We start from the raw sequence: 21,454 nt of genomic DNA on the forward strand, positions 1-21,454 counted from the left end.
GACTGGTTAGATCAAAGATTAACAGGTGTAATTACATCTCCCAAATCTTTCGATCATTGTTTGGTGTTTGGTAGGGAACTCACCCCTTCACGCAAAGATTGCTATACAGTGCCATAATTCGTTATCACATGGATTATGGCATGTTACTTTTGATTCCAGGTATTAAGGTAAGATCAGATAAATTAGATTAATAATACAGGCAAAATATTTGCGCATTATTGCGCAAGTTGAGTGTGTAGAAGCTCCCCTTAATAGACTCTTTTGAAGTGAAAACTTCTTTAGCGGCGTGCAGCAATTTTCTTGGGATAGGCACAAAATGACAAAATCGCTTCAGTACACGTGACCTTATCGAATTCTTAAGACAGACGTTGAAATTATGGATGAAAGTTGATTCTTCTGTGAGATAAACTTTTTAATGTAAAATAGTTGTACTAGTTCTGAAGTGTTAGAATTTTGATGTTATACAAATTGTTATTTTTGTTTACGATAGCGCAATAAATAAATATTGTATTTAACCACATAAATGGTAGTACTAAAAATTTTTTACTGATTAATTCCCAAATAAATAATTTACCAATCCAAATATTCAAAAATGCACAACTTTAATGTTTAAGTTTTCACTTCTGCTGGTACACCCGGAGAGCTACCCGTTTTTTTTTCTTAATTAGCGAAATCCTGTGATCATCCCTTGCACCAAAAATTAGATCAATTAGTTGCTTTATACAATAGTAACCACATTTCACATAATAAGAGATCATGACTTGCATATCAGTTACATAGTGTTTTCTCATCTCCCTAGCACTATTTTGCAATATTCAAAATTACCCTATTATTAATTCCTGTCAGCGCACTCACGTTGAATCCTTCAATAATTTTAATTATTGGCCTTCAATTATTATTCTTAGCGATAATAATATAAAGATAGAATTGGCTGAATGCGCATACTGTGCAGTGGCAAAGAAAAAAAAAAGAATTTAAGCTTATCGATCTGCCAATTTAGAAGCTCACGTTACAGTACTCTTGGTATATCCGTATCCTGCCATAAGCTGATTATAATAATAATTGTAATGGCGTCAGCGGAGTTTCTAGAACAAGCACTCTCCAGTGACGTGGATGAGAGTGCGGTTATCGCTAAAGTAGGATCTCTTGAAAATCAACTTCTATCGTCAATTTTACCAGTTTCTGTACCTAAAAAATTTACCAATGTTATTCCTAATAACATCAGTAATATATTATGTAGTGAGAGTTCTAATATTGGACATAAATTGAGTGATTGTGAATCAGTCGGTACAAATATCCAGTCAACATTAACAAGTGCATCATTTAGTGCGCCTTTATCTAATTATTCACCATCAAATGTAACCAGCAATTCTGATTTCATAAATACGGAATCTTCACAATTTTTTAAAGAAGATCGCAACATCTCAAAAAATATTTTAAAGAGTACTCTTAATTTCCATACCGTCCAAGGCGGCTCAGAGTCAATCAAACCCATTACAATTCAACCAGTCGTGCTAAAGCAAGCTACGATCGCTGGACAAGTAAACATGCATCCTGCAATTGTTATTGTACCTTTGACTGAGAGCTCTGGTATGGCGAGTAATATGCAAAATGTTACGACTATTAATAAACCTGTACAAAATGTTACAAGTCATAACATGGGTTCTGCCCCATCTCCTGTAGTACCCAATGTTCAAATAATAATTACGAGGCCACCAACTCCTATGGGGGGAACACAGTCTGTACCTACAGTATCACCAAGAGTGGTTATTGGAACTCCACAGATGCTTGGTGCTAGGGCTGCAATGCCAGGTGTAAGTTGTGCTTACAAACTCTTCTAGATAATTCTTTCTTAAGTTCTTGTATTATTTTATTTTAGTCACATCAAAACAACAGCAGCTCTGTCATACATTTCCTAGTAGGTCTGTATGTTGTTCTTAAAACATAAGTTCTCTTCAGTGCAGTATGAATATATGCCACATAAATACTCAAATGAAATACATACAGTATTTAATAAAGTTTAATTTATGTTTTGACAACTGGTTTATTATATATATATACTGGCTTGTCATGCTTATATATTTTCATCATTTATTGTTCCTTGAATGACTTATAATTGGGCAAACATGCACACCAAATGATCACCAATTTAATAAAAACATAAACCTTCATAAATTTAATTAGTATAATTATTATTGTTGATTGACGCTAGTGGAAAAAGTGAGGCAAGTTAGCCAGGGCCATGGCTTATGAAATCTGTAATCTCTGCCTACTCTGGGAGGCAGGTGTAATTTTACTGCATTTATGTTTACCATTCCATAGGGCTCACCACTTCCCATCATGTGTGAGTGTTAGAACCCTCTCATATTAATAAAAATTTATGTATAATTTTTAATTAAATATCCAATATGTAAACATGACTCATAAAATATTATTATTAGTTTGAGTAAAAAGGTGTGCATAATATTATAATGATTATTAACTGACTTAAAATAAATGTGATGCAAACCTTCGATACCATAAAATGAGTATATGGGGTAGTGTATGTCTACATGAGAAGTGCTGAAAGCTGATGCATAAAATTGCAGTTGCTTAGTCAGAGATTAAAATATTTTTAGTTTCATGTTCTGCCTATATTTATTAAAAACCTTCATTGAGTATACATTTCTGTTATCTCTATTAGATATCAAACATCATTTAACCGTTCAAGCTGCTTCACACTGCACTCGAGTATTTCTCGTATTGTTCTCCAACGTAACTCAAACTCCGTAACATTACTCCTTGAAACAAATAGAACCGGACCTCAGTACTTGACATATCATTTCCATTCTGGGCACTAACATAGACAACACAAACAGTTTCAAGCTTTTCACAGAAGAATTGCCGATAGTGTAGTTAGGCCCAGAACATAATTTACAGTTATATAAAAGCTGAACGCTAACCGTAAAAGGGTAATCAGTTTAAAAAACATTACACAATCTAATAGATAATGTTAAATGTTTGAGGATTGTCTTGTAAAAAGATGATGCAATGAAATTGAGCTGTTACTATAATTATACGAATAATATTATATAGCTTTAATAAGTTAATCTGGAAGACTTAAATAATCAAAATGACTAAATGAAAACTGCTATACACAAATACTTAATTACACAAAATAAAATAAAAGAAGCTAGCGATGAATTATGATTGGTATAGATCAGTACCTATTATTTATAAGTGCCATTCAAACTTACCTTAATTGAGGAGAGAGATACGGGTTGCACTCCAGGAGTGCCGACTCAAGTGAAAACTTGAACATTAACATTTTGCATTTTTGAATATTTTGGAATGGTTAGGGTATAATTTCGCACAAATTGCTCTTTTTATCAGAATAAAAGTACTGGCATACAATATGTAGTTAAATACAATATTCATTTTTCGCTCTATTATACACAAATAATGACAATTTATATTACATAAGAAATCTAACGATTCAGAACTTTTACAATTATTTTACATCAAGATAATTATCTCTCAGAAAAATCAGATTTCATCCATAATTTCAGAACACCAATGAACAACAAGCACTTGTGTAATAATTTTAGGACCTGCGTTGCACATGAACCTCTAAACTGTATATTATGCAGACAATATATTTCTATATACTTTTGATACTATGTATTTCTGAGATTATCTATACAGGATTCATCTAATCGTTTGAGACATGCTCTAGAATATCTCTCAACTCTTGCAACATGGACTAGTATTGTCACTTTCCAAAAGAAGGTAGTTCTATTCAACAACAAAACTCCTGTCTCCTTGTAATCAAAATAGAAATTTACAATTTAGAAATACCTATCGTAGAGAATATTTTAGTTTAAAGATGTCTGATTAGATAAAAGATTAACAGGTGAAAAGCACTTTAACTTCATCTCCCAAAAGTGTGAAATACATATTAATATCTTTCGGTCATTGTTTGGTGTTTGGTAGGGAACTCACCCCTTCACCCAAAGATTGCTATACAGTGCCATAATTCGTTATTACATGGATTATGGCATGTTACTTTTGATTCCAGGTATTAAGGCAGGCTCAGATAAATTAGATTAATAATACAGGCAAAATATTTGCGCATTATTGCGCAAGTTGAGTGTGTAGAAGCTCCCCTTAGTAAACTGTTTTGAAGTGAAAACTTCTTTAGTGGTGTGCAGCAATTTTCTTGGGATGGGCATAAAATGACAAACTCGCTTCAGTACCCATGACCTTATCGAAAATTCTTAAGACAGTGGTTGAAATTATGGATGAAAGTTGATTCTTGTGAAAGATAAACTTTTTAATGTAAATTAATTGTACTGTAGTTCTGAAGTGTTACATTTTTTACTATACAAATCGTCATTTTTGTTTACGATAGCGCAATAAATGAATATTGTATTTAACCACATAAATACTAGTACAAAAAAAAATTACTGTTTTATTCCCTACTAAATAATTTACCAATCAAAAATATTCAAAAACGCACAATGTTAATGTTCAAGTATTCACTTCTGCTGGCACACGCGGAGTGCAATCCGTTTTTTTTTAAATTAGCGAAATCCTGTGAGCATCCCTTGCTCCAAAAACTAGATCAATTAGTTGCTTTATGCAATAGTAACCACATTTCTCATAATAAAAGATCATGTCTTGCATATCAGCTACATATTGTTTTCTCATTTTATCCCTAGCATTTTTTACAATATTAAAAATTACCCCTGTTATCAATTCCTTTCAGCGCACTCACGTTTTATCCTTCAATAATTTTCATTCTTGGCCTTAAATTTTTATTCTAAGGGATATATTAGAAAGAATTGGCTGAATGCGCATACTGTGCAGTGCCAAAGAAAAAAAAATATCGATCTGCCTATTTAAAAGCTCACGTTACAGTACTCTTGGTATATCCGTATCCTGCTGATTAAAATAATAATTGTAATGGCGTCATCGGAGTTTCTAGAACAAGCACTCTCCAGTGCCGTGGATGAGAGTTAATAGAGGCGTAGTGATTGTGATTGACATAAATAGAGGCGTAGTGATTATGATTGACTTAAATAGAGGCGTAGTGATAGTGAATCAGTCTGTACAAATTTCCAGTCAACATTAACAATTGCATCATTTAATGCGCCTTTGTCTAATCCTTCACCAGCATATGTAACCAGCAACGCTGATTTCATAAATACGGAATCTTCACAATTTATAGAGAAGATCGCAACATCTCACAAAATATTTTAAAGAATTCTCTTAACTTACCGTCCAAGGCGGCTCAGAATCAATCCATTTTCAATACAATCACCAGTCGTGCTGAAAAAAGCTACGATAGCTGGACAAGTAAACATGCATCCTGCAATTGTTATTGTACCTTTGACTGCGAGCTCTGGTATGGCGAGTAATATGCAAAATGTTACGACTATTAATAAACCTGTACAAAATGTTACAAGTCATAACATGGGTTCTGCCCCATCTCCTGTAGTACCCAATGTTCGAATAATAATTACGAGGCCACCAACTCCTATGGGGGGAACACAGTCTGTAGCTACAGTATCACCAAGAGTGGTTATTGGAACTCCACAGATGGTTGGTGCTAGGGCTGCAATGCCAGGTGTAAGTTGTGCTTACATACTCTTCTAGATAATTCTTTCTTAAGTTCTTGTATTATTTTATTTTAGTCACATCAAAACAACAGCAGCTCTGTCATACATTTCCTAGTAGGTATGTATGTTGTTCTTAACACATAAATTTGTTCTCTTCAGTGCAGTACAAATATATGCGGGATAGTCTAATAGGATGAAATACATACAGTATTTAATAAAGTTTAATTTATGTTTTGACGACTGGTTTATTACATATACTAAAGTACTGGCACATCATGCTTATATGTAAGATATGAAGAACGCTGCAAGCGCTTCCACCTTCTACCACTTAAAGCTCGTAGAGATATTACTGATATAATCACTTTAATCAAAATACTAAGAAGTATAATTGTTCTATATTACCGACCAAAGTCTGTCTGGCAGCCCCTAGTAGAATGTTAAGACAACATGCCTATCTTTGCTGAATCATTTATTTTAAGAGCTATGCAGTCATTCAATCATTTTTGTGACACGGATAATATTGATGTCTTTAACTCCAGTATTAATTCAATTAGAGCCTATTTGGTAAAACAATTTATCAGTGATTAACAAATTAACATTAGGAAAGAAATTACTCCTTTTTGATCATGGTTTCAACTGGTGATAGGAGTGCGAGAAGATTTTATTTAATAATTTTATGAAGTTTTATTTAATAACTTTTAATTATACTTGTGTTGTTTGTTTGTAATTAATATGTTAGATTTAATAATATTATACTTGTTCCTATGTACATGTTTATGGAAGCCTATTATTAGCTCAAATGAATTATGTTTGTTAATTATTTTAATGTATGTAAAACCAGCTGTTGGCTTTCTTAAAAATATTAAATAAAATAAAAATATTTTCATCATAAATTGTTCCTTGAATGACTAATAATTGGGCATGTTTAATGATCACTAATTTAATAAATTTTTTAACCTTCCAAATTTATTAGTTAAGGTTTATATTAATTATTATCGTTGATTGATGCTAATGGAAAAAGTGAGGCGAAAGTAAGCCAGGGCCATGGCTTATGAAAGTCTGTAATCTCTGTCTACTCCTCTGGGAGGCAGGTGTAATTTTATTCCATTAGGTTTACCATTCCATAGTTTTCACCAATTCCCATCACATGTGAGTGTTAGAACCCTCTCATATGAATTAAAAATGTTTCATGAGCAGTGTGAACTTTAGCCACTTCATGGAGTCGTAACCGCTATTATTCTGGATGTCCATGGGCGGTTGTCCTCTCTTACTTGCCAGCAGCTGAACTACTTGCCCACTAATAGAAAAAAGCAGTCTGTGGTGTAGCATTATGCAGCAATATTGGTGAAGACCAATTAACAATTCCATTTTGCTTTGTGTTTGTCATCAATTCATCACCATTCAGAGTTGTGCATAGTAATCAGTATTCATCATTAGCAGCAGTTACATTCACCTTACAGAGGATAAGCTTAACCTTTGGTCAGTGTATTATTTCCTTGCAATTATCATAAGGGATCCAGTTTTCCTCACACATCACAATGCGGGTCCAATCTCTTCACTTCAGTCAAACCTATGCCTGAAGTACCAAGATGTTCCTAATTGTGTTCAAAATGTGTGCATCTGTTGTGACTCATGAGCTAACATTTTATTCCAACATATCACTCAAAATGTTCTGTCCCAGGCTAGTGCGAGCCAATATTTTGTCATTCCATCTTATTTTGTACCCTAGGTGCTTTTTTTGTAACTTTGGATCATACGGGTGTTGTGACAGTTTGCACTATGGTTAGTGTATCATTGGCTTCCTCGCTCTTCACTTGTTGTCAATGTATATATTGAAACTGTAATCTCATTAACACTGAAGTTTTGCAGTGGTGTGCTACCTACAATGTTTCCTGCACATATTAATAATATGTTGACTGACTCCACCATGCATTGTTATATGTCTGGAGAGGATATTTAGTGACTGTGCTGGTCTTGAGGAGGCATATTTTTTGGGTGTTGTTCTCATTACTAGTCAGGTGCACCTCAATATCAGTTCAAACCTAATGAGCATGTGGAACACAGAAGTGCTTCATTTGTTGGATGTCTGCCTTCTAAAACATGCCGCAAACTTACATATCATCCTCACTGTCTGGATGTGTGGTGTTTCTCGACAGTATGTGTTTATTTGTCCATGGCAACCAACATGGAATGATGCGATGTTCAAGTACAATATGACATTATTAATAAATAGTGCTCAATGAGTTTCACTCAGAAAACTGATACGATGCAACATAAATTTTTATTCAATTTTGCCAGTGTGTTAAAACAGCAATTTCATAATAAAACACTTATTCTTATTCTTTTTATTACTATTATGCATATATGCAGCAATAGAAGCTCTATTCTTAATGTTTATCTTGTAAAAAGTTAAATCAGCAAGAAATTAAATAAAATTTTGCAGAATTGTTGCTCTTTGTGTTTATCTAGATTTCTGCAGAATTCTGCAGATTCTTATCTATAAATTTACTTTTTAATGAGAATGAGATGATGCTTAGTTTGTTTACTGGAAAATAGTTTATTTGAATGTATATCTCACAGTATTTATAAAAACAATATGCTTGGAAGTAGAACTGGTGGTGGAATCCAAATTTCTACCACCATTACCAATAAAACATTTAAAAGTTAAGTTAAATTAAGTAAAATACCCGATTTTCAATAAACAATTAATGTTTTTGATAATATAATCTATGCTTGTATTAAAAGGTTATTTTTCTGTAAATATGTATAATTTGACATCATTTTTACATAGGCTACAATATTCTATACACTTACACTTTATTTTAAATGTTATGAAATAACAGTGTATTTTGATGTATGTGGTAATTCTATGATAAGAGGTTTTTAAGTCCACAGAGAAAACGGCCACATAGAAAAGTTGTTGTGTTTTACTAATTTTGTCCTTATTTGTTTGTATTTATGTATCTTTTCACATAAGGGCAAGTCACTTAATGCATATTTTATGACTTTTTATTTGGTAAACAACATTGAGTAGGGTAGAGACACCAAGATCACGGTAGATACTTATTTGACCAGGGGAGAGAATTAGTGGTAATGAAAGTAACATAATTAGTAAAACCAACTTTAATTTAACATTGTACTTAACATAGAATCAGACTATCATTTTTACCTATTAAATTAATTAATTAAACATTGACACACTATTATTTCAGCCTTCTTTAAATTTAAAACAAAAGTTTCTTTAGTGTCATTACAGAATACATACAACAAATAATAAAATATTCTTTTAATAATACTATTTATATAGAATAGCGTCTTTTAAGTACTACAAATAATAAGACTTGCTGATAACTAGTAAAATTTTCATATTACCTGTACTACATTTCATAGTCTGTTATTGCTGATGAAAATACCATTAGTGTTAAAGAACAAATAAACACTTTTTGAACAAATGCACCGGGCATTGTGTCCATCAAGTGTCATAGAACATGAAGATCCAAAAAATATTTTGTGCTTTTTACATACTTTATTTTTATAATTGATACAAAGAAGGTATGTATTGTTTGCAAATTAAACTGAAACCAGCAGTGGGACAAGCTGGGGTAGATACATTTTTAGACATTATAAGAAAATTCAGAAAAATATACTTTAATAAGGCATTTAATCATGAAGTTATTTAAAAATATACATAGAGGTGATTTGTTTCATTGCAAAAAATAACAACACATATATTTTTTTATTTTAAACTCATTCCCGTACAAGTTGCCTCTTATCATAGAATTACCCATGTATCCTAAAGATCCCTTTCTGGTTTCTTACTCATGGACAGTTCACAATAGTATAGTAATATGATAGTTCAGTAAGTATCTCGTGTGCTATATTTAATTTTCAAAGTAACCAATATGTGAAAATGTTTTACAATCTACAAACTGTGATAAAATTTAAGAATCTATAGTGATAACAATATAAATTGTGACAAAGAAGTGGTTCATACAAATATAACTATTTTCATTTAGAGGACATAATAAGAAGTTTGAATAATCCAAAATTTCACTCCTCATAATCACATTTTCTACAATATTCTTAGCTGAGGATAAAAATACTATAATAAAATGCAGATAGACAATGTAGACAGATATACAAAAAATATTTTGACAGTGAATTGAACACTCATACAAATTCAGAAAGTCCGCAGTGTGTTATTAGATAATAAAAAAAATATGGTACAATAATTTCCTGCCACATACACCAATCCATATTTTATATAAACCTCACAGATTATCTGACTGGGACCGAACTCCTCCGAAACGGCTTGACTGATTCTCATGAAAATTTGAGTGAATATTGGGTATTAAGTTAAGTAACATCTATTTTTCATCCCCCTAAATGTTAAGGGTGGTCCACACGAAATTTTTTTGACTTTTTTTTTAAATTTGTTTGATTATGAGTCAGCATTAAAAAATACAACTTTCAATTTTCACCCATCTACGATCAACACTTACTTATGTATCGCGATTTTAATATAATTCTACTCCATCCACAGACACGCAAAAGAGTTGCAATATGGCAATCGAATATAATGATTATTGTAGTACCATAAATTTTATGTACAATATATTTGGTAGGTCTGAGAATCGGTCGTCATCTATTTTTATACCCTACAAATATTAATTATTGAATTTTTTTATTACTTTATATGGCATTACAACGTTTGCTGGGCCAGCTAGTATGTATATATATATATATATATATTTAGATGATATTAATGCACTCATATAAATAAAAAAACTGTGAGATATAAATAAAAAATCCATTCTTGTGAAAACTAAATAAAGAAATAATAAGCACACTAATGCATTACTTTGATGAGACTAAGGGTAGTAAAAGAAGAGAACCAAGGTTTTGTCAAACCATGAACATTATTTTAAGCAACAAAGCTAATATCTGACACAAGATTAAACAATGAATGCCTATGAATATTTTTGACTCCGGTCTTAGTACGTTGCTTTTAAATAGTAAGCAGAAACTATGCATACTGAAAACACCACCCTAGCTCAAACCGGCTGGTTCCCATGCAGAAAAATGTCCACACTCGTGTATATAAAAACTATAAATCATTTTTACCTCTGGAGAGCAAATGAACTGAACTTGAAACTGCTATCAGAAACATAAAATGGGAAAATATTTAATAACAATATTAAACAATACCACCACTAAATTCACTTCGGAAAAGGTTTTCACCTTTAATAAGAAGTGGCAAGAAACTCAGTCTACTACTTTTTAAAATGATTACTTATAGCTCCATTATTTTAATTAAATTGTTATATGTAAAATGATGCAATAAAACTACTCATTGCCTTACAAAATAATTCAAAAAAATAAATGTTAACTGTATTGAGTACAGAACATCAATCCATACATTGACAATAAATTAGCTGAGCATTTTATAAGCGATTATAAAAATGTATTTAAAATTATAAATAACTTTAACTTTTAAAATATGAAGCAGAGTTTCCCATAATAGGATCATCCAGCCACCACAAGGAGCGAGTAGCCTATGACGAGCATGAATGATGAAAAAGAACCTGTGAAGAAATTATAAATCATACACAAAGCTATCCAACAAGTACAAAAAAGATTTTAATTGTGATAGGTGTCTTTAATGCCGAATTATGAGCAAAGGTCGTGGCATTTTAATATAATTGTAAACAATTGTAGTCAATGCATATTCTATAAATTATGCACATATCATTCGCAGTCTGATAGCGGAACGGCAAAAGGATACTTAGAGACAATGTGAGCACAGTTTTCTCCTTAGTGGTGTGTCGAATCAACAAGCCGTGTGTGTGCTATAAAAAAGTGCTCAAATAATACGTCAACGACGCAAAAAAAGATTGTGTGACTTATTACCGCTATGTTTTATTCATTTATGGCAAAAAGCGTAAATAATTTAGTAAAACTAAATTTTTTTAATTTAATATGGTACAATTATTGACAAGAATTAACATCCCTTTCCCTCCTGCTTGTCAGAATGAGACAGATGAAAGGACGCGACAAGTACACAGTCAGAAATAAAATCTATAGAGTCGCTCTCTTTTTAAAGGCCCCGTGAACAATGATTAGCAATATTGTATTTTGTACACGGAAAATCATTGCCGATAGAGTCGCTTTTTTTTTAAATCCCTTAGAATAATATTGTATTTTGGGTACAGAAAGTCATTGCCAATATGAAAGGCTTACAAGAACGTGAACAAATACAAATTGGTGCTATTTACACGGTATCACAGACGTATCGCAACCTAGTGATGATTGATATTAATTTACACCGCAAATCTGCAAAAGTTATTCTTTTTCAGCTTTTCCGTACACGAGATAGTGAAAGGGAATTGTCGCCAGTCGGTAGCAAGGGAGAGATGTGAAGAATTTTACAAACCAAATAAGTCTAGTGGCATTTGCTCTAATCATGGCTTCGAGGTTGATTTATATATCACCACTAAAAAAATTATTCCTTTAAAAATTTATCTTTCGAAAGTCAATATATTTTGTCAATTTAGTAAAATTTATGCACATATAAAAGTCCAATTAGCCATATTTATAATTTGACAAAAGCTGTCATACCAAGATATGTTAGTGTCCGCTTACACTACGAATGGCAAAAAGATGCACTGGAAAAGATGTCTGAAATACAAAATTTAACAACAATAACAATTAACAATTTATTTCAGGGTACTTAATATTTTAATAATCAGTTTGTCTCTCTCATTATAATTTATTATATCCAAATACATTTAGAGCTTTAAGGAGCAACAAATATACGCACAAACTAATAAATAAACATACAAACTTTCCCCTTACGATGTGATTTTTGATTAAAAACGTAAAACAACCTCTGACTGACCAGAGCTTTATCAGAAATTAGGGACAGACTGACAAACTTAATCATTAAAGCAATTCTCTTTTTCGTATGTGTTTAAAAAATAACTAACTGCTACTCCACTGATGTCACTGTCCAAATCGGTTTCTAAATTCAACATACGCAGCTTAAACTGAAAAAGTGCTTAAATTGACTAATAATATTTTAAACAACTGGAGTAAACGCAGAAGTGTATAGACATAGCAGTCGAAGCTTATTATGTTGTCATTTGTGGAATGTGCCATATCACGGCTTTGATTTTGTATGATGTGCATTATCTATATGTATAAAACGTCATTAATAAGAAACTTCATAAAAAAGCAAAGATGTCCCATTAAAAAATCAAAGAAAGAACATTACCATATTATTATGCACTATGTTTTTCCTGGCATCTCAAAGCCAAGAGATCTCTCTTGGCTTACACATAAATTGAATGGAAAGAAACTCAAAAAAAAATCATATTAAAAATAGGAAGACTCCGTAACAAAAGGAAAAAAATAGAAATAACAAGCTAGGGTTAGAGGTGGAAACTGGAAACGCCTGCATGTGAACAAATGACTAGTTGTTAATAAGCAAAAAGAAGGTTAAGAAATAATAGAAATAAGTTTAAGCAATACATTATTTATGCATGCCACACAAGTGTAATTTATATTAAATAAGGAATAATTTATAATAAGTACTATATCTAACAGGTGCTTTCATCAACTAATATGTTCATGGTATTCACTTACATTTACTAAATTCCTACAAATTTCTTTCAGGAAACCATATCAACTACTACTATATATAGCAACATGCATGATTGCACTTGATTGATGTAACATACTTTCTTTGCATTCTCATATTAATCATTTCTATCTTTAACCATTCCCTTGTTTTGAATCTAATAAAGGGCCTGCATATGAATCGTGTTTTGGATGCAAATGCTACAAAAACAAATGATTAAACAAGAAGAAAAAGGTATGTATAACAACATTGAAATGAGGCGTTCATTTTTAGATAACACTGCAAAGTCTACAACAAGGGCAGCAGAGTCATTTGTTGTTAAGGACAGAGAATGGTCAATACCATCTGTTGAGGATTGGCTCTGCGCCCGTAGCCGGTACGCTGACGGCGCCACAAGCTCAGACCCTCCGGTTCTCGACTGTGCCGGCAGTAAGTAAAATTACCTAGTCAGAATATACATCGGCACTCTGAAATAGGACATACCAGACCAAAACTCACCAAAAAACTCCCCCAAATGCAGTTAGATAATTCCAATCAGAATCATGCATGTACATATTGGTGTTGGTGCATGTGTTAACGTGAGATTTAATTAACAAGGTAAGATAGTTGTTGGTCCCTACTATTTAAACATACTAATATGTAAATCAATAAATTAAACAGGAAATGCATTTAACTGTGGAACCTAGGTGTCATCTAGCTAGATCATTTTTATCGTTAGAGCAGTGGGCTCTCATAAAATACGCAATCTGTATGGCCAACTGTTTCCATATAAAAAAGTCTCAGCGACTCAATGTCAGCGTGTCGCTTAGAACAGGGCATGACTGTTTGACCATAGGTAGTTCGGTCTAGTAAGGGCTTGATGGGCCAGTCTACATCAGGTAGAACGTTGACTTACATAGTTCGTGCCTTGTGACCAGCAGCTGAGTCTTGCTGGAAAGTCCATGATTCATGTTTGAACAGCGCATTGCGAAAAAAAAATTATAAGATTTAAATGCTGTTGTTTTGTATTAGACTTAATTTTAACATAATATTTAGATAAACTGTAATTTTACTAACATAATATTTAACTTTAAACAAGTTGTATAGTATGGTCGGGAAGGTAACAGATAATGAAAGATGTGTAACCCTGTAAGTTATCTGTACACTTAGATATATATATTTTTTATTTTTGTATGTCATTAATGTATTAGTGTGCGATTGTTGGGTTTCCGAATAAATAAATAAATTGCGAAGAGGTTCCACAACACTAAGTGTACCCAAGTATATTACAAATACCTTTTAACTACTCATTGAATTAAGAGTGACCGTTTTTTTTTCTTATATGTTTTTCTTACGAGTTCTACTTTCGGTATATTTTTATGGCAGGTTTAGTAATCTTAATTAAATATGTACATAATGACAATTCAAATGCGCTTATTTAAAGCCTATTTGACTAAAGTTTATTTGACTTTGATCAAAGATAGTCTCTTAATGCACTGGCTTAATATTCACAATTTTTTTTAGACTCTGACAAAATACCTCCCACCAAAGCATGACCGACGCAAAATTATGACCACTTTGAACTTTTCCGACCACTTGTGATGCTTTTTTTTTGGAGATTTGAGCGTACACGTTGTTATTTTGCTTGTTGTAATGCTATTGGATTGTAAAATGTTTCCATCAGTGAAAATAATATTTCGGTACGTCGACCACGAATCGAGACAGCAAGGATTTCGATTGAGCCGCTCATTGAACTATAGGGATTGATTTAGCGCACGTCCTGTTTATCGACGATAAGCACCAACATCGTTTTCGCACTATAATTTTTTTGTTTCCTTACGGATTTCCGGCGAATTCATTAATAGCATTCATAGCCTTTTTAATTCTAACGCACGCAGTCGCTCCGAATCGTTATTCTTTGACAGAGAATGTATTAGTACCTATAGGTATCCATCAATAGTGCGATATACGCACATAGAATTAATACCTAGCTTTTAGCTAGTCCTGAAAATATCCGACGACTCCATACACACTTTGTGCAAGGCAATCACTGAATTTTTTTTTCCTAACCACCATTTTTCTAAATTTAATATTAATCTCGAAAGAAAACATATTGAATGGCGGGAAATGATCAAAGTTTCTAATAGGTACCTATTTAAATTCTATTCTTGTTTGAAATAATTAAAATAACAAAATCTTTCAATCGAAGTTCTCTAAGCTCGGTCAAAAAGTACCTACCTACTTTAAGTTTGACGGTGATTGTACTACTGTGTAAATATTTCGAGAGCGTTCAAGGAAACGTTTTAGAATGTGGATGTAAATCATCAGTCATTACATACGCATGTTGCTTTCGTGAAATTAACCAATATTTTTCACTAAAATATCTGCTCTGCATTCCCGGTCTGCATCAGTTATTGTCGGTGGCACTGATCTTCATTACTAAATGAGTTATTACTGATTAATGACTATTTTATAAACTGGAGCGTAAGTGATATCAGACAAAATAGAAAACCATTTTTTACTTATAAATAATACACTGTTCAAAACAATTAAGGGAACAAGATTTTGGCACTTTTCATTTCTACTGTAATAAGGCTTCAATTAAATATTCGTCTGTTACTTCAGGAACGTGCGTAGCCCCGTGAGCCCTATTCACAGCTTGACAACGACACGGCATGCTTCGTAGGATGTCCCGAATATTTTCCTGTAGACATCGATCCCATTCTTCATTCAACGCTTCAGTGATCTGCTGCAGTGTTTGAGGTGTAATAGGACGCATCCGGATGCAAGTCTCCAAATTGTCCAATCGAATTTAAGTTCGGGCTCATGGAGAATTAAGCCCCTCGTGAGTATTATCCGGTCTCGCGGTATCGCTTCGAAAGTCTGTTTATAACTGTAAGGGTTACTCCTAGATTATTTCCTACATAAGGAATAGTTCGAACCTTATCTTGGTAGACACAATCTAACAGCTTGGTAGACACGCAGATCTGGCACCATGATCTGATCTCATTCACTTCATTAAATAACAATATTTAAAAGACTATTAATATATCTTAAAAACCATTTAAAATTTGTTTCTTTTTAAGGTTTATCAGACTCTTGACCTCTTTATTGAAAGCTATTGATAAAAACTTGGAAGCTATTTCGGTTTTCCGCCTCTTGCCTCCGCTTTATATAGCGGATGATAATAATTGAGGAAACATTTAGTTTTTCTTTAAAGTTTGTTCATCTAATTGTTTTGAGCAGTTCCTATATAATCTAATTAGAATTCTTACATTTATATTATACATAGATAATACCTATACTGATAATACCGCGCAGACTTTCCAATCTTTTATATTTTATAGCCTTTATCATAACAGACAAACCAACTTCTCTAACCGCGTGCTTTGGCGTAGTGGTAAGAGAGTTAAAAACATTGTTTGTCAAAAATACACCTTAGTAGGCACATTGATAGTAGGTACGATGTTCCAGATATGTCTATTTCTTATTCATAAGCCACAATAGGTATAATATTAAACAACGTGTATTAAACCGAGGGGCACAATTATAGTTGGATAAAGTATTTGAAAAGTTGCTACCAGCTTGTTAATATCGATAGGTATGTAATATTTATATAGTGCTTTCGTTAGAGGATGGAGGATAGAAACTTGGGCAAATGAACTAGCATTTCAGGTTTGATTACCTATTGATATGATACCTAAGTGTATAATAGTAATTTGAAGCTTTTTATGTCTGAATGTGATCTGAGTTTAACTACCTTATAATTAATTAATAATTTGGGCAATGTAACGTGAGGTGTGAGTGTTTATTATCTGTACCTACGGAAGGAATAGTCCCTCAACACTGTCCGATTTCGATTTTCATCTCGCGTTGCCCTAAATATTAAATGCCATTAGATGCTTTGTTGATACTAATATCAACTAATAGTACTGCGAGATTTAAAGCATATTATGAAATTGAAGAAGCGTGGATGTACGAGGGGCGGTCAAAAAGTTCGCGGAATGGCGGGGTTGGCGGGGGTGAGGTCGCTCCTCCAGGTAGCCGCTACTTGAGTAACTCATAATTACTATATATGCCAATTTCTAGCCTAATTGGGTCATTAGCTTTCGAGTTACAAACGAGTGAACAAGTAAATCGGGAACAAACTAGCCACTATGGAGAAAATTGAACATCGCGCCGTCGTAAAGTTCCTCACCAAACAAGGAAAAACGCCTCAAACTATTTTGCAAGAGATGTTAGCTGTTTACGGAGACTCTGCTCCTGGTAAAACCATGATTTACAAATGGCACGGCCTTTTCAAGCAAGGAAGGGAGTCAATTGAAGATGATCCTCGACCTGGACGGCCCATTGAGGCCACTACGCCGGAAATCATTGAAAAAGTTGAAAAACTTGTATTGGAAGACGGAAGGTTGAAGAAGAAACAACTTGCAGCATCAGTTGGAGTATCAGAAACCACAATTTTAAATATTCTTCATCAACATCTTGGCATGAGTAAAGTGTGTTCAAGGTGGGTCCCGAGAATGCTCACGCCGCTGCAAAAACGTGAGCGCGTCAACTGTTCCCGCGAGTATTTGGACCGCTGTGGAGAAGTTAGGGAAGAAATTATGGCCCGAATTGTAACCGGTGATGAAACTTGGGTTCACCACTATGAGCCTGAGTCAAAGCAGGAGTCGATGCAGTGGCACAAAAAAGGCACACCACCCCCAAAAAAATTTAAAGTGTCGCAATCGGCCGGAAAGATCATGGCGACTATTTTTTGGGATACTGAAGGTATTCTTTTGATCGATTATAAAGAACGTGGTGTTTCTATAACGGGAGAGTACTACGCTTCCCTATTGGACCGATTAAAAGAAGCTATTAAAGAAAAAAGAAGAGGAAAACTGACAAAAGGTGTACTCCTTTTGCACGACAACGCGCCCGTTCACACGAGTCATGTTGCGACGGCTGCCATTCATCGATGCGGTTTTGAACAACTACGCCATCCACCCTACAGTCCAGACCTGGCCCCTAGCGATTTTTATTTATTCCCAAAGATGAAGAAAGAGCTGCGTGGAAAAAAATTTAGAGACGATGATGAAGTCAAGTCGGCGATTTCGGCGTATTTTGACGCCCAAGACAAAACCTATTTTTTCGACGGTATTAATAAGTTATATGCCAGATCCCAAAAATGTATTCGTGTTAAGGGGGAATATATTGAAAAGGAAAAATAACATAATGTATCATTTCATCTTTTTTCCCAGTCATTCCGCGAACTTTTTGACCTCCCCTCGTATATATTTTTCTTTTGAATACTTAATTGTTAAATTTCGTGCAGCAGCCAGGTGTGGTATCGGTGTCAACCGGCGTGGCGATCCCAGGTCAGATGTCGGCTGGACCTAGAGTCGCGACCCCCGTCGCAATGCAGACGGCCCCGGTGGTAGTTCAACAGCAGCCCGTCATCTTAAATCAGGTATTAGAATTTGCTACGAACCCCTCGCTTTCAAACTACTCATACAATAATTCAAATTTTCATGTAAAATACAATCAAAGATAATTTTTATACGGCACCAAAATTACTAAATGATTCCAAAAATGACACTAACAAATACAATATTTTTTATCCTTGGATAAACCATAACCTTATTAGGGAAAAAAATACTTATCTATTAATTTTAATCACAAAAAGAACTTTTTTGATGAAATTGGAAAAGTGTCAGTTTATCACCAATCGCGATATATCAATAATATTCACGCAACTAATCATGATGAAAAACTAAAACAAAATATCGTTATAATTTAATTTAAAACGAATGTACCGAAGCAATAAATTAGAATGCTGACGTTTAAGTTCCAATAGCTGAGTTTGTTACTGTCGTCGTAGGAATTAAGCTATGCTTTCGATGTCACAGGGCTCTGGACCTATAATAGCTACAATTATTCTAAAAATCCTATTCGGATGAGTACCGATTATTTTTACAGAAACCTCCAGATAACTCGAAAGAGAAGTGTCGCAATTTCCTAGCAAACATTCTGGATGTGTTGGCCAAGGAACCAAAGTCCGTGGAGCAAGGTGTGCGGAACCTCATTCAGGAGTTGATTGATGCTCACGTGGAGCCAGAGGAGTTTTGCGATAGACTAGAAAAGTTGCTCAAAGCAAGCCCACAGCCCTGCCTTATAGGATTCTTACGGGTAAATATAGAAATTCTTGCAACCAAAGAAAGCTGGTCATCAAAGGAACGGCGTAGGATGAATCCCAAATATTACCTGTTTTTACCCTGTTACTTATAATTGGTTATAATTGGTTGATTGCTTTGGTTGTTTTGTTTAATATATTTGTTATATATTTTTCTACACGCTTTTTATTAGCTTCACATATATGTATGTTTGTTTGTAACGGTTTCGTTTGAGCACGATTTTCACCCCCTTTAGACAGCCAGATTTCGTCCAAAGTTCGGATATTTATCGAGGACCGATGAAATTATGGCATTTTCCAATTTGCAAAAAAAAAAAATATATAATTTTCATCTATCGTCTATAACGGAGAAATTGATGTTAATTTTAAATTTCAATCATTACCTTTTAATCGATTTACTTATGTTAGGATATTTTCGAATCCCAAAGAGAATTTTTAATTCAATAATAGTTTGAAAAAACCAATAATAGTTTGAAAAAACAAAAAAAAACACACTTTTATAAAGAAAAAAATATTTTTTAGGTTTCCATAAATAGCGTGTTTTTTAGTTTTTTTTTAACTTACTATTTATTTGATTATCACAAAATTTTCACTGTCATTAAGCAACATAATAAAAATGGCATATTTTGTGTGTTTATGATTTTACCTGCCTACATTTTTTTTTTTGGTTTTTATGGCCTAGGATTAGATACCTACTTAATAGTCCTAGACATCATAAAAGTATAGTAAGTAATACATCATATTATTTACCTACCATGCTTTAAATTCTCAATTAAAGATTCTGAAACAGTTCGCTTATTGCCAACATTAAAACAGCCAGTCCTAGTAGTAACCTAATATTATCCATTACTTATTATATATACAAATAAACTAAGCAAAGTATTATAAGTATTAAGAATCTTTTACAGGGTACATGTTATGGGTGTAGATAAGTCTTGTTTGCAACTGTTGATAATTAGGTTTTTAAACACTCATGTGATACTATAATAACACTCGGCTTCGCCTCGTGTGATAAACCCACTTTCGTGTTTTAATATGCCTTATTACACTCGGCTATATTATTTCCGGCGCATCGCTGGCTTTGTTAAAATAATTTCATTTCAAATCGTCATTTGTAAAATGTTATTTCATTTACGTTGAGCTGAGACTGGAATATTCGCTCATTCGATATATAATATCACTACATATTATAAAACAAAGTCCTTCGCAGCGTGTGTCTGTTTGTCTGTTCGCAATAAACCCAATATCTTTAACACCGATTTTCATTAGAATGTTTAAGTATATAATTTAAATACATATTTATATATACATTAATGATATTTGTACCTAAAATAAACCGTCTGGGAGCTTTCAACGAAAACGCTGCCTTTACCCTAAACCGGTTTATAATTGGCAAAGCGGTAATGTAAGAGCTATTTACACAAATACGTTATTAATCCTTATCATTTTATTATAGAACCATTCAGAAATGCGTTATTACACATTTCCGATGGTGTCACAGTACATTATTCCCGAATATTAACATATTTCTTTGTCATTGACAGAACAGCGTCTGTCGGACCATCTAGTTACTGAAAAATAGTAGATACAAATTATTATGTAGATATACATCTTATAATATTATTGTGTTCACAGAAAAGCCTGCCTCCATTGAGACAGTCCATGTGCACCGGGGAGCTCGTATTAGAGGGCATAAATCCACCACCGCTTGAAGTGGCGTTTTCAAGCATACCATCGCCAACAGCTCCATCGCAACCACAACCGGTAGTTTTGGGCGCAAACATCCAGATGGTAAGAATTAAATATCTATTTTCACAATGAAAGTATACAATTTTCTTTCTAGAAATTTGCACAGTCACTATTTGGTGTAGTATTCAGTAAACATTACGACTTCAAAGGCTAAGATTGCATCAATCTGACCCCTGAACTCTTGCATTGCGAATGTTAATGGGCAGCGGATTTTATTTTCCATCACGTGAACTACTTGCCAGTATGTATCGACTCATGTGTGGGAAAATATTTAATGAAGTGTGCTTAAACGTTACGCAATAATAGATTCTA

At 33.4% G+C, this 21,454-nt stretch overlaps 1 protein-coding gene across 7 annotated transcripts in view; it reads left to right on the forward strand.

Annotated features, from left to right (window-relative positions):
* The first annotated feature begins 1,067 nt into the window (after window positions 1–1,067).
* LOC126978911 (transcription initiation factor TFIID subunit 4-like) overlaps window positions 1,068–21,454 on the forward strand; it is a 37,547-nt gene continuing 17,160 nt past the window's right edge. For 3 of the 7 annotated variants that reach the window (XM_050828030.1, XM_050828033.1, XM_050828032.1), the window contains exons 1-5: window positions 1,068–1,814; window positions 13,513–13,668; window positions 18,536–18,670; window positions 19,180–19,389; window positions 21,029–21,184. In XM_050828030.1, the coding sequence (XP_050683987.1) occupies window positions 1,068–1,814; window positions 13,513–13,668; window positions 18,536–18,670; window positions 19,180–19,389; window positions 21,029–21,184 (1,404 nt within the window). The remainder of the gene's footprint in view (window positions 1,815–13,512; window positions 13,669–18,535; window positions 18,671–19,179; window positions 19,390–21,028; window positions 21,185–21,454) is intronic. The other 4 variants (XM_050828031.1, XM_050828037.1, XM_050828035.1 and 1 more) reach the window with 4 other exon arrangements.

This window comes from Leptidea sinapis, chromosome Z, assembly GCF_905404315.1.
Source record: "Leptidea sinapis chromosome Z, ilLepSina1.1, whole genome shotgun sequence".
NCBI lineage: Eukaryota > Metazoa > Arthropoda > Insecta > Lepidoptera > Pieridae > Leptidea > Leptidea sinapis.